The sequence below is a fragment of the Vulpes lagopus genome, chromosome 1 (assembly GCF_018345385.1).
Source record: "Vulpes lagopus strain Blue_001 chromosome 1, ASM1834538v1, whole genome shotgun sequence".
NCBI classification, from domain to species: Eukaryota; Metazoa; Chordata; class Mammalia; order Carnivora; family Canidae; genus Vulpes; species Vulpes lagopus.
The window spans coordinates 15,799,988-15,815,549 of record NC_054824.1 but is presented as its reverse complement, the minus strand read 5'-3'; the positions used below and the strand labels follow the sequence as shown (position 1 = coordinate 15,815,549).

At 35.4% G+C, this 15,562-nt stretch overlaps 1 protein-coding gene across 3 annotated transcripts in view; it reads right to left on the bottom strand.

The window, feature by feature from the left end:
• The window catches only part of FBXL4 (F-box and leucine rich repeat protein 4), an 83,046-nt gene that overhangs the window by 51,787 nt on the left and 15,697 nt on the right, over positions 1-15,562 (bottom strand). For all 3 annotated transcript variants that reach the window (XM_041760359.1, XM_041760341.1, XM_041760349.1), the window contains 3 exons: positions 14,748-14,865; positions 13,510-14,093; positions 4,936-5,281 (listed from right to left, as the gene is read on the bottom strand). In XM_041760359.1, the coding sequence (XP_041616293.1) occupies positions 4,936-5,281; positions 13,510-14,021 (858 nt within the window). In that variant the 5' untranslated portion in view covers positions 14,022-14,093; positions 14,748-14,865. The remainder of the gene's footprint in view (positions 1-4,935; positions 5,282-13,509; positions 14,094-14,747; positions 14,866-15,562) is intronic.

Genomic DNA, 15,562 nt, shown 5'->3' with positions numbered 1-15,562 from the left:
CCATTCTCTTGTCGCCTAGACAGCATTGGTATCAACAAATTTCCTCATTCTGAGAGCAGAAAAAGACAAAAAAACGGTATAGCACTGTTGTGTTTTTTTTTATTGCTGTTCTTTTTTTAACTATAGAAATATAACCCTTTGCCAAGGGAGTTGCCAATGTTTCTTTCTTTTATGCTGATCTGTTTCTGGACTCCATTCTGTTGCATTTATTTATCCATTATTTCTCTCATATCAATAGAACTCTGAGTCAAATGAGTTTTGTTCTAATTTTTATAGACTTTACACATTGAAATGCTCTGGAATGTTTGGTTGCAAATGAAAATCTATCTTCATTGTTGACCCACAAATATCAGTCCCACAGCTTCAGAATACACTTTATTATCTGGTGGGACTAGAGCTCCCTCCATCGCTTTTCCAGAATTTTCCTGAGTATTTTCATGTTTTTTCAGGTAAACTTTTAAATTACAAAACAATTAAAAATTCTGTATTTTAATTAGGACTCCACTGAATACATAGATTAGGGAAAACTGACACCTTTACTTTATTGTGTCTTCTTACACAAGGGCATGGTATGATTTATCATTTAATGATAAATGAGTTATGTTCCTAGAGTTCCTAACACTAATGGTTTTTATCTATTAACTTTGTAACCTGCTAACTTACTTATTGTTCCTAATAGTTTTAGTCTATTCTCCTAAGAATTCTAGTACATAGTCATATTGCCTGCAAACGATGTTGATCTTATAGCCTCCTTTCCAAAAATTATTCCTTTTCCTTCTCATATTTTCAGCACTGGCTAATGCTTCTAGAACAATGATAAGTAACATTACTGTCTTGTTCCTACTTTAATTTAAATGTGAGCCACAAATGTGATGTATGTATGTAAAGAGATTTTTTAAAAAGTCAAAAGGCTATAGTTAATAATACTGTACTGTAAACTTGAAAGTTGCTGGGTGTAGATCTTAAGCAAAAAAAAAAAAAAAAGAATTAGTGATATGAAGTAATGTATGTATTACTTATCTCAATCTTGGTAATCATTCTACAATGTGTGTATATATATATATATATATATATATATGAAATCGTGTTGTACATTTTAAATATATACAATTATATGTGTCAATTATTCCTTAATGAAGTTAAAAATACAGGCAAAAGAATAGTGATATTAATTCAATAGAGTTTAATAATATATTAAAAATGATCATTTCAACATGTAATAATATAAAACTCCTGTGATATTTTATTCTTTTCTTTGTATGAAGTCTTTGAAATCCTGTATTTTATATTTTCAGCACATCTCAATTCAGACTAGCCATATTTCAAGTGCTCAATAGTACATGTGGCTACTGGCTACCACATTGGACAATGCACTTCTAGTGTTGGATAATTAGATATGATATTAGCTTTTGGTTAATAATATCTGGTAGTAGACAATTACTATTGAATGGCTTAACTAGGTATTTTTTTAAACAGAGATGGATAACAAATTTGGATATCTATCCAGCTGTCATTTGTCAACCAATTTAATGTATCTGCTATGATGAGATAGGATTTTTCTCCTTTTGACCTAGTACTATGGTATTATAATTCTCTAATACCAAAAACAACTCTCTAATACCAAAACACCCTTGAATTTCAGGAATACATCCTGAATGATTCTGTTGTATTATCTTTCAAAATAATTCTATTTATTGTATTTGTTTGCAGAAGTAAAATTGGTCCTGTAGTCTTTTTTTGTGCCACAATATTATGCTGGCTTTATAAAAAAACTGAAAACTTTCCTTCTCTTTATACCATGAAAGAGTCTGAATAATACAAGATTTATCTGTTTCTTAAATGTTTGAAAGAACCTATGAGAGGCATCCAGGCTTGGCAACAGTAGGACCTTAACTATCTGTAGAATGAATTAAAATCCTTTTGTTTTAACTTCAATATTAAAAGTTATATCAGGAGAATTTTTAAGCATTTAGTGCAAAAAGCATTAAAAATTAAATATATCCCTGTATCAGAGGATCAATAATTCACTTTTTCCAGATGATTTGCAATTTAAATAACACCCAGCAACTTCTGGCATTGTTCCAAACAGAAGTCACCAATGTTAAAAGATGTGTATTTTGTGTGAAAACATTCTATAATACTTAATATTACATTTTAATTAAATATTAAAATAGGAAAGGAATAACGAAAAGTCACTGAGACCATGACATTGATGTGTGAAAAAACACTTTGGGATTTTGATTAAACAAGAGATAACTGGTTTCAGGCCTACAAGACAATATCCATTAATCATTACATATCTAGTATCTAGTATCTATCACAATGTGTTTTTACATGGGGGCATCCTAGCATGAAGAACCATTTGATACTACAGTGAATATAGGACTCCCAAAACGTAATTGATCTATCTACCCTCAAAACCCACTCTACCAATAATCCAATTATTTTCAACTATGGAAACACTGTGTCACTTGACATATTTAAATATGGGGTGGGTTTTTTTTTTTTCACTTTAAATAATTTGGATTATCTTAAAGGAATTTGGGTAACTTTTTTTTTTAAGTTTCTCCTTTGAGTCACTGAGAGATCATTCAGTGTCCTGCAGCATTAACTCATATGGTGTTCTGCTTTTGTCAGAGCCAGTTAAAGTCCTCAGGACTACAGATTCTTTCTCCAGGTTTCTTCCATATTCCTTTGTTATACTGATCAAACCCCTGACCTGTACTGGAAGGTTTCCCTCTCTACTGCCTCCTTCCTTTTGGCATAGAAACATGCTGAAATCTCTCCCAACTTGCATCACAAACAAAAACCTTACTACCCTGCTGCTGCTTCCTCCACCATTCTTTTCTCCTTTCAGAAGGGAAGTTAGCACAGATAATTCCTATAATTCACTCTCCCTCATTTTGATATACCTTTTTTGAGTGCCACCACAAAGGGGTGAAGTGTTAGTCAAGATGACAAGTATAACTCATTACTGGTGAATAGTCAGTCTTCTCCATGGTACAGCCCATAGAGTATATTAGCAAAAATATTTTTTCTGCTTACACTCAGAATAAACACTTTCGTTCACCTTCCTTCATGCCTTAACCAAATTTGGTAAGATTTTCTCATCCCTTACCTTATGTTCATGGCTCCACTAAACTGATAATCATAAAGGATTATCAAAGACTCCCAAAAACCAAAACCTGTGGGCACTTGTAATTTAGCTCTCTGCAGCAACGGGGTGGACTATGTCCTTTTTATGTTTTCTATGTCTCTTTTGCTTCCTATTGCTTTGCTTTTAAGACTCTCTCATCTTTATTCCAAGCACCTTTTCTGATGGGTCTTCCTCTATGGGACTCCTATATGTTAGTATTCCCAGAATTCTGCTCTTGACCCTTTATTCATACTCTACAGTCTTTCACCAGTTAATTTTATCTATCATGGTGCCCCTCCCCTCTTTCAAGTAGACTCCCTCAAATAAAAACTCAGATCTTCCTCCTGCATTTCAAACTGAAATACTAACTGCCTACTGCCCTCAACCAGTTGAGATGCTTTGATGAGTCACAGGCACCTCAAAGTCAGTATATCCTTCTCACCTTCACTCACTGTTTTATGATTAATGGCATGTCCCTCCACCTAGTCATTTTAACCAGAAAACTGAAAGTCTCTCTGATGTTCTGCTTCATCTAGAAATGAACATTTACTAGTTACTTTCAATTTCTACCTTCTGATCTGTGGAATATTTCTCCTATCCATCTCCTTTCCAAATCTTCCAATATCCAGGCTTCATCATCTCTTCCCTCAATTATAGCAGTGGTTTCCTGACTGGTGTCCCTGCCTCCCACCCTGATCTCCTCTTGGTCTACTCTTCATTTACCAGCAGAGTAAACTAAGTCAGAAGCCTCATTTTTGTGTTATTCTCATTTTTAAAACAAATAAAACCTTTGATGTTTCCCTACTGACTGCAGAAAAGGTGTACAGTCTCCTTTTTATACCATGACCCATATAAAAGACAAAATTTACATGAAGGCCAAACACCTGGACAATTTTTCTAATTGTGAGCCAAGACATGTGCAAAAAATGACTACATATTATGGGTAGTTCCTGGAATGTTAGCTATGCCACAACTTTCTCTCCCACTCAAAAAAGCATTATAAAAACTACAAGAGAACACAAGATAGTGAGTGTGAAACTATAGTCTTGGATCTGCTCCAATTTTTTCCCGAAAGTTATTTATATAAGGTCTCAATTACCTAGGACACTCCCACCCCCGATTAATTTTGCTGTGTCCTGAAGACACAGAATACCCTGAGGAACACTGGCTGAAGGGATAAAATGCAAATCTCTCAGTAAAACCCACAAGCCCTCTCTGATCCAGGCTGTGCACTGTCAATGGTAGGATGTCTCAATCACTGTCATCTACATGAATAGTGTTCTGTGGAGTCAGGCATCAAGGCAGCTCTGAGCCTCCATCCAATTTCATCTCTTATAGTCTCTGCTCTCCAATCCTCTTCTGGTCAGGGCACCATCCCCCTCCACAGTTGAAAGTTCATGCATAACTTTTGATTCCCCCAAAAGTCAACTACAAATAGCCCACTGTTGACTTGAAGCCATACAACTAACACAAATAGTTGAGTAACAGAGTTGTGTATTATATTTATTATATACTATATTATTACAATGACATTAATCTAGAGAAGAGAAAAATGTTAAACTCCTAAGGAAAATGCATTTACAGTACTATACTATCAAAAAAAAAAAAAAACACGTATAAGTGACCCACACAATTCAAACCTGTGTTGTTCAAAGGTTAACTGTATATAACACATTAGATAATGTACCCTTTACCAGTGCTTGTATTTCTCTGATACCTACCAAAATAAACATTAATATCTGAACATTTAAAATGTATAGTGGTATGTCCAGTACTGCTGCTGATTACCTTTGGCTTACCTCATAAGGCAGTTTATCAAAATATCCATTATTTGGCCCTTCCCTGAGGGCAGTACTGCTAAACTTTTGGCTAAGACTGTCCATGCCACAACCATCCTTTTCTTCATAGTCATCATCTTCTAGATCATTCATGTCAATAAGTGAAGTCTGGAGAGAAAGCACTGGCTTGTCCTTCGTACCATGTAACACGACTGCATCTAATTCAGTGTAATAATCCAGAAGAGAACTATTTACTTCCAGCCGTATGAGGTTTGTGGGAAAATTTATCTGCTTAATACAAGGTTTAAACTGGCGAGCCTGGGAAGCATTCACCTTCGTCGGTGTCTCTGACCAAAGAATCTCCCATCTGCCAAAGAAAGAAACTTACCTATAATACACTTTGGAATGAGATTTACTGTCATCTTGATATGGCCCCATGCCCAATATGTTACAGTGCGACGCACAAAAGTATTAAATAAGATGAACAGAATCAAACACAAGTACTGTTTTTAGTACATTAAAAAAATAATTAATTAAATGTCATAGACCTTGAAAGAATGTGGACTACTTAAACTATTTTTATAATTTCCTAGAAAGTTCCTTTTGGCAAATTTCACACTGGTCAGTTAGAAAGTGGCATAACTAGAGCTACATGAAGAACATCATTCAGAAAAAAAGAAACTCAAAGTCAAAACAAGACATATAGAATGAATAAAGCTCTGCTGTGTGCATATATCCTAACCCAACTAGACCGAGCACTTTGTTGCACCAGAGTCTCCTTTTCCAGCTTTTCCACTTCTGTTATCAGTGTCATACAAACTGAAAACGTTTGCTATCTCTGATTTTCTTTTATCCAGTCATTAAGTTTTGTCAAATTTTTCATGAAGCTGTTGCTTTTATATGTTCTTCCTCTAAATTCCCATTTTTTCTCTTTTAGTCATCTGTGTGTGTTCTGTTATCTAGCAAGTACCTAACACATATCAGGTAAATAACATTTTCTCCTACTTCTCCAAACTGAACCTTACTTTCCAGTCAGATTAATCATTATCTTCCAGATAATAAATTTATTTCCACCTTTGTGTTTTTGCTCATGCTGTCTCCCCACAATGAAATGCCCAATATGCAATTATTTGCCCATCTATTATTCTTCATGGCCCAACTCACATTCCATCTCTTCATATAAGTCTCCTTATAAAACTACTTTCCAAAATTATTTAAAGATTCTTCATAACATAGCATCGTTAGATATATAATATTCATATATATGTGTTATAAGTAACCATTTCTCTAATATTGTTTCCAGATATATCAGAGAAAATTAGAAACACAAAAAAATACTTCAATAAACATCTTTCCATTACTGATTACTTTAGTTAGCAGAATTTTTTTAATACAGATTTTATGTCAAAGACTAAGTGTTTTTAAGTCTCTCAATACAAACTGCTTTCAAAGTTTATGCCAATAGCATATAAGAATGACTACTGAGGGGTGACGGGGTGGCACAGTCATTTGAGCCCACAACTCTTCATTTCAGCTGGGGTCATGATATCCAGGTGCTAACATTGAGCCCTGCTTTGGCTCTGTGCTCAGCTTGAGATTCTCCCTCCCTCTCCATCTTCCCCCTCCCCTCTCATACAGGCTCTCTCTCTCCCCCAAATAATGAATAAATCTTTAAAAAAAGAAAAAGAATGACTACTGAAAGCATTATTTATCTTTGAAAATAATATGTAATTTCATGGTAAGTCTATCGCCATGGTACATAATTTATAATTCACTGATTATTAGTAACACTTAAAATGTTTCCATAAACTTACAAATCATATGAGGTTTTTTTTCTAATACATTGCCAGTTCATTTCCTTGGCCTGACCTATTAAGATTTAAGTAAACACTGATTACAGCAAGGCATTTAAGAAACTGAAATAGATAGAAGAGTGTGAATCAAAACTACAGAAGTCATCAACATGCACATACCCTAATGGTCTTTAGGCCAAGATGACAGCATCATCCTGGAGAATGCAAAAGGAAAGTATAGTAATTTCTATCTTTAGGAATAAAAGCATATAGCAGAAGCTCATGGGAATATAAGGATATCACTAATCCTTATAGTAGGAACTTTTGGAATCACTAGAATCTTTATAACTACCTCGTATCTGCTACTGTTGCTGATTCTCTCCTGACAATGAGGAATAAAACCCATCAGACAAAAAGAAGGCTAGACCTAAGTACCCCATGAGCTTAACTGCAAAAATCTTGAGGGTTTCTAACAATAGAATTGATTTGAACACTCTTATGTAAATCTATGCAGTTAAATAGAGTTACCCATACAGGTACAAGGAACTGAGGTATGAATCATTTAAAACCATGTTGGTAAGGGAAAATGCATTCCTAATTTCAGACAGTATATTTCCAAGAATCATGAGGTAAATGGTTTCACTATTTGTAAATAGTAAACTATTACTACTTGTTGCCACAGTAAAATGACATTAGAGAATGTTAGAGGAATGTCCTGTGTCTAGGAAATAAGGACCAAATAGGACCCTGTGAAATAATTGCCCATACTGGTTTACAACACACATGCTCTAAACCAGTCTATTTTATTACTTAGCTTCAGTGGGGAGTTTTTATGAGGCTTAACAGAAACACTGAAAACGTGACGTAGAAATCACCTTTGCCAGGTCCTTTGCAATAAATAAATACACAACTAATGTGTTCTTCATGTTTATTTTGAACTGTATTATCATGTAAATTAATTATAAATTTACAAATGTAAGCTTAAAGAAAAGCACTGACTAGAGCAGAAATATTCTATTTTAATAAGGTTAATTATAATAAGGTAATTAATCTACTAAAGTCCTCACTACCTACCTTGCAAAATGCACAAAGTTAGATGATGCTTTAAGTTGACTTCTTTAATCTTTCTAGTTTATTTAAACATACCAGGATTAATGCTATCATAACAACATTTTTGTGTCTTCTATGTAGCATGAATATTATATACTTACTTATACATATATCTGAAGTTGTAAATATGACAGCATACATAAAGAACAATATCAACATCATCAGTTTTTAGAAATATTTAAAAATATATCTAAATAGAAAAGCTGTCATGTATCTGAATTATTTATATTTTATTTTTTCTTGATAACCTGAAAAGTAACAAAAATTATAAAAAGAGAAAAAATTATTTTATAGGTCTGTGGCCTTCTGAATTAAACTAACATTAACTATAAGACCAATACAAATTGATCCTGAGGTGTCTACAGTAAAATGAATTATTTAAAATTTCCTAATAGAACTAGAATATATTATTTCAAAGTCAGAACGAGAAAGATATCTATTTTATTCAATAAGAGAATATGCCCATATTATTTTATTCTAGAAAACTAAAGTCAGAATCTTAAAATCTAGTCACTGAAAACAAGCAAGCAAATATACAAATGTACATGTGCACACATGTGGGTGTACACACACACACACACTTTTCTGTGGGATGGCTCCAAGTCTCTTAATCCTCTAGACCCAGGGCAGTGTTAATGAAATTAAACTGCTTTAAGTCATGCTACTAAACTGTTTACTATATGTGCTCACACACACTCTCTACATGTATGTGGGACAAATCTGACAAACTCCAATGTCCTGTGTATTTTAAATCTACAGTATCACATATGTAAAATTCAGTTTGGAATTTCAAAAAAAAAATCCTTTCTTTTTAAAGATTGTATTTACTTATTTGACAGAGAGAGAGCGAGAGAGCACAGCAAGGGGAGTGGCAGAGGGAGCAGGAAAAGCAGGCTCCCTGCTGATCAGGGAGCCCAAAGCAGGGATCATAGGATCCTGGGGCCATGACCTGAGCTAAAGACAGACACCTAATAAAAAACTAAGCCACCCATGTGCCCGTGACCTCCCAGCACTTAATTCTGGGATGGTAACCAACAGCATTCTCTCCATCAGCCCACTTACTTCTCTGTTGGTTGCACTGAATGCCTACTATGTGTCCAGTTCTTAGAAACAAAGAAACAAATGTGATGTTGAACTATTGCTTCCCCATTGAGAGAGTTTCTCTAGGGCTCCCCAGAAGCAACTGGTAAATAGAGAAAGAGAGACATTCACCAATGGAAACCAGAGAAAGCAAGTTTTCCAGTGCATTTAGGTGGGAAGCTAGGCCCATGGATGCAAAAAACTTCTCTATAACCAAGATGTTGCCTGGTTAGTAAGCGTACCCAGTAGCCAGCACAAAGAAGGTTCTCTTGCCAACACTGTTCATTTCATCAGCTGGAAGTAAAGAGACAGAAGAGGAACACCAACAGAAACAAAAGAAAAGTATTTCCATAGTACACCTACTCACTCCCTGCCTCCCAGCCCATCTCTAATTGGAACTGACTAGCATCTGCTTTAACAAAATTATGCTTCTTGGCCTACAAAGTCAGGACTAGACCATGACCAATTTGTGAAATTGTTGCTTAAGCAACTTCCTTTGGCAGCAAATTCCCTCTGTGACAGCCACTTTTTCTCTCCCTGCTTTCTCTGGCTTCAGTATTATATAATTAAGTGCTTTCACACTCAAAAATCCATAACACTAAGTTTTATCCCCAAATAACTTTATTCCAATCAGTTCCTTTAATATGACCTCATTTTATTGTTTTCTTTCTCCTCTTTTCCTGTCTCCTTCCAATGTGTAACCCTGTGCTAGCCTAACTTCTGACTCTTACACAAGCATACATTAAGATCTTATCCTCAGGACCAGGACATGTATACTATCTATTTTCTTTTCTCTTAATCGGGCACTAGGCAAGAAGTCAGGAGACTGTGAGATCTTATAGAATTACCTGTAACTTGTCTGCTTCACTTACTGAACAAAAAAAATGCAACGAGACAAAATAGGGAAAGATTGCTTTTAAATTTTGAATGCTCTGGGACTACAAGTCCATTTCCTGCAAACAAATTCCTAAGCCACTCCAACACACTCTCTCGTTTGCTAACTCTTAAGGTGGGCATAAAACCATGTGCTCAATTAAAATCACAGGCAGTACAGTCCAATGGTTCCCAAACAACTGTGTGTGGCAGTGTTCCACGACTAAATGTGAAAAATAAGGAACGTATTGGTATACATGAAAATATGCATACGTATACATGTAAAATTGCCAACCATTCTTTAAGATCTGATCTAGCCAATTTACCACTATAAACTGAGGTTTCTTTTATGAAGTGATGGTGACGATAAATTATGTTAGTATTTCATTTGTTTGTCTTTTTGTGCGTACTCGTTTAGCAATGTAAATAATCTGACAACCTATATCAGTTCTCTAATTTTTATTATTATTATTATGTTCACTAGTTTATGATAGCCAACTTTCTCTACTGTACTCCACTCAAACCTCCTGGTCAGTTCTGTGGGCCCACCCTCCACATCTCCTTGCTTTGCTGCTAAGGGCTTCCACCTACATACAGCCTTCTTCAGAGAACTACTTGGGCTCCTAGAGTCTCTTCATCCAGAGGGTGGCATGTTCCTGGAAGATCCCCATTCCCATTCTCCTTCCCACTCCCCCAGCCCACAGTCCAAAAGAGACGGGTACAGAAGTGTAAGAGCCCAGCTCCCTGGCAACCTTTCCTCCAGGCTAGCTGGGACTTCTTCCCTTCCCTACAGCGCTCACCCCACTCTCTTACTGGTTCCAGGAGCCTTTTCATGGCAAATCACTTGTGAAACAACAACCTTCTCAAGGTCTGTTTCTGGGATACTGGTTCCAAAAGCCCTGGGATTCCCAAAGTCTAGAAACCAGTCATCTAAATCTTAAGAATGGCACTTCCATGTTTGTGGCCCTTCTCCAGCTTGTTCTCTACACTCAAACCTTTCTCACTTCTTTAAACACCAAGACCTCACCTCATGATTTCATCTTTTTGCACGTGTTCTTCTCCCTCCACCTTTCCCACCCAAACTAAAGCTTCACTCAACTTTCAGGTCTCAGTTAAGTCATTTCCTCAGGGAAGGCTTGTCTGAGGCCCACAGATTAGGTTTTCCCTCCACCAGCACACTTTCCCTGTCATCTCCCAGTCTTCTTCCAGGCTGGCCTATAAAGCTCAAAGAACAAGAGCCATGTTTGTCTGGTTCTTTGTTCCATTCCCAGCAGTGAACTGACAGAGAAGGTGTTTGGTGTTTCTGACTGCTTAAAGAAATTCACCAAATATTAACAGTTACTGAACCTGGGAAGAATTGTGGGGGGGGGGGGTTTGTGTGTATTTTCTTTCTTGATCTTTTATAACAAGCTTTTTTAAAACAATGAAATATCTATTGATCTCATAATCAGTAAAATTTAAAAGTCCCTTTTCTTATCCTGCAATAATATATATTAGTTAGATTCTTTTTCTCTTAAAATTTGATGGTATTTTCCATGGAATATAGCTAAAAATCAGTTAAGCAAATTAGATATACTCTGTAAATAAAGTTGTCGCTTTAATTAAACCATATACTACAACTCTCAGCTAGGAATCCAAGAGCATGATTTATACTTAAAATCAGTTATGCAGACATTAGGGTTTAGATTAAAGATATTACATGTTTCATAGATCTCATTCCCAAATTTGACTAGCTTTTTAAGGCAAAAAGTGTGTAAATTTGTCATTAGAAGACAAAGAATGACAGAATCTAATAAAACAATTTTCTCGTAAGAAAGGATCCTGCCCAAAGCACCTTTTCTCTCAGAAAAAAACAAACAAAACAAAAAACAAAAAAAAACACCAAAAATCTGTATATTAAAGGATGCTAGTTTTCTGGTTTTTTAAAGAATAGATTCATTAATACTATTATGCAAGATAAATTATCAAGGACATTCTGAAAAGAACGAGTAAAGATTATTCCAGCAGTTTCCAGCTTGAGCTGAGCTGTACTCTGCAAATGTTTCCTGACCCTGGGGAGTTATACTCCCTTAATGTTGAAGGCACAAAGGACTTCAGGGAAGCAGTGTATCAGGTGGTAACTGATCCTGTCCCCACTCCTCTTCCAGTGGCAGCTGGGGACTCACAGTTTAACATGTGCCCACCAACGGCTCTGGGGTTAGAATAAGCTCAAAAGCACAGGGCTTTTTGTCTATTTTGTTCATTGTTCACTGATGTATCTCCAATACCCAAATCAATGCTTAGCACATGGTGGACACACATGTATTTTAATGAATGAATGAATTAGTAAAGTGATAGATCTAAAAACTGGTATCAACAAATAATAAAAAAATGAGCAAATAACATGATCAGATAGTTCAAGGAGAAGGAAACATAAATGGCTCTTAAACATGAAAGCATATTCAGCCTTAGAGATAACAATAGTCTTTTAACTTAAGGTTTACATGAGATAATATTTTCACCTATCAAAATGACAAAAATATTAAAATTTATCAACATAGTCTATAGGTGAGGCTTGGACAAAACATGTATGCATAAAAAATGCTAGCAGGAATATAAATAAGCAGAGCTTCTTTGAAGAGAAATTTGGCACTATATATCAAAATTACAAATACATAGACCCCTTGGCCCAGCAATTCTTTTGGGAACCCAACCCACACACGTGTGAACTGATTCATGACAAACAAGGTTATTCATTGCATTAATGTTCATAGTAGCAAAAGTATGGGAAAACTAAGTACCCATCAAAAGGAAACTGTTAATAAGTTGGGATACATATACACTGTGCATTACTTGCAACCACAGAAAAGAATGAGGGACCTCTCTTTGCACTTACATAGAAAGATACAGTATACTCTACTAAATGAAACAAGATATAGAATGACATGAATAGTATGCTTATTTTTGCATATAAAGAAAATAAAAATATATTTGTATTTGCTTATACCTGCATAAAGAAACTGTAAAAAAAAAATAAGTGGATAAAAGCGGTTTGGGGTCATTGGCATATGGAGAAGAGAGAACATACAAGACTGCATTATGTACTTTTTAGATTATTGAACCATGTGAATATACTACCAGGTCAATGATTATATTCTTTGAAAAAGAAGAGGCTGAACTACAAAAAAAAAAAAAAAAAGAGAGAGAAAAAGAGACAGAACAAGGCACTGCTACCCAAATTTATATAAATAAATAGGCTTTTAGAAAGAATGCATGAATTTCTGAAAGCAACATTTGTTTTTAAATGAATATGCTTGTTACAAAGATATTCCCCTAACATTAAAGCTAATTCCCTAAGTACCCTCCCTAAAACAATCACTTTATAGATCTACTTTGAGTTACTCACTGTATGTGAAAGCAATAACATGGTGCTTGTTTGAAAATATGTACAGGTCATATTTCCTACTAACTTCACAGATTTGCCCACATCCTAATTAGTACAAATCACATTTTCTTTATAGTAAATTGTGACACACAAATCTCACCATCTATGAACATTAAGGTACAAGGTGTAAAGAATGCATTACATCTTTAAACATGTGATCTTTCTTTCCCTATTAGAAAATCAAGGAAAATTTTAAAAATCCAATTTGTCTAAACTACTTAAATTACTTAAAAGAATACAAAAAGACTTCTAATAGTAAAACAACCAAAGCCGTTCAGCCATATACCATGGTCATTAAAAAAAAATGAGTCTTACCTTACTTTAGCTGGTGGAATTGGGGAATAGGGATTTGCAGAACAAGCCAGAATTCTAATGACTGCTCCAGGATGATAGGTTTCCAGAACATGAACGGCTGTTGGATACACCTGTTGTTCAAAAGTAAGTTCCACGTAGTCTTGGCTTTGAAAATTAGGCGGTGTCCTCTTGAACGGCAAGGAAGCACTAGGACACTGATCCCACCACGTTCCATAAGTTCGAAATACAGCTGTCTGAGTGAAGTCACCAGAACTTGGAAATACATTTGGTGCACCTGCCAAATTCCACATGGTATAGGACATACTATTCTCACTTCCATAATGGGAACTGAAATCCACTACTTCTTTGGCATACTGGACCACCTCTGCGTTGAGAGGGGAAGTCCGGCTGTTTGATTCTATAGTTCTATGGCTGTTCATCATTTCTCCTCTTGCAGCTGTCCTGGCTCGGCGCCGAAGGCATATATAATAAAACATAGTCAGAACTGTTAACATGGGAAAGACTGGTGACATCTAGGTGTGAATTATGAAGCTTCAAAAGGTCAGGTGTCCTCAGTAAGACGCATGAACTCTTTGAAGGATGTTCTAAAAAAATGAATGGCTTGGTAAAGTAAAATAATTTAAATATGCAGAAAAATGCATGGATAAGGTAATAATCAAGTTTTTCCCCCAATATAATCCCCCAGAATGAAACTGAAAAAGCAAAATTCATTGTAAATATAAATCTCTGGTACAATTTATCAAATAAATTTTCAAGAAACCTAAATATCGAAAATGTATACAATTTTATGCTATTTGGGAAGCGAAACTGGTAATATATGGCAATGGAAAGTATATGACCCAAAAAAACCCTGTTTTATACAAAATTATAACTATCTTTCAGAAAACACTAAAATCCTTGAACTTTTAAAATGAAAATCATTTCAAAAATATGGCCAACCACTAAAACACTACTGTAAATCCAAAAGAACCTTAAGGCATTTTATAACTTCACATTTTAACAAATGATGCCCTATTGTTAATTATTACTCACCTCCAAACATGCTAAGTATAGATTTCACATTATGGGAATATAGTTTTCTGGAGCTGACAGTTAATCCAGACCAACTAAATTAACTGCCTTACACATCACAGATCACCAGACAGTGTTTAATTTATAACTCTTAGCAGTATTTGTTAGGGCTTTCCATGGCTGGCTGGCATCTGGTTTGCTGCCAGATACTCTTAGAAATCACTCACCCCAGAAAGAATGGTCACAGGATACACACAGGAAATGCAAAAGTTGGCATTCATCCATGTGGCCTGAAATCTGCATGCTGATTTCAGGTTCAAATGTTGAAATGTCACATTCTTTTACCTATAAGACAACAGTTTTAGAAGATATTTTTATTTCCAACTTAGGAAGTCAAATATCCCAAAAGGATTATAGATCACCTTTTAGATAAACAGATAAACACAGATAAACAGCTACTTGTTAAGCAGAACTTTCAAATTGAACAGGTCACATATTTCTGACTTTGTGGACAATTCTGAATTACTACTATAATTTTAAAATTTCATGATGGAATGTCATAAAAACGTCATAATGACCCCTTTCTATATAAACAACACAAACCTATAGCTTATGGATCCAAGTGTGTGGGCAGACATATATTGTAGGGACCAAACAGTATTGTTGATCTCATTGTTTTATTATTTATTTATTGTAATTTATTTATTTGTGACACACACACTCAGAGAGACAGAGGCAGAGACACAGGCAGAGGGAGAAGCAGGCTCCACGCAGGGAGCCCAATGTGGGACTCGATCCCAGGTCTCCAGGATCACGCCCTGGGCTGAAGGCAGTGCTAAACCGCTGAGCCACCCAGGCTGCCCTATTTTTTATTTTTAAAAAATTTCTGAGTACAGTTGACACACAACATTACATTAGGTTCAGGTGTACAACATAATGATTTAATATCTCGACACATTATGCTATGTTCACCACAAGTGCAGCTACCATCTGTCACCATACAACCCTATTACAATATCATTGATTACATTGCCTACGCTGT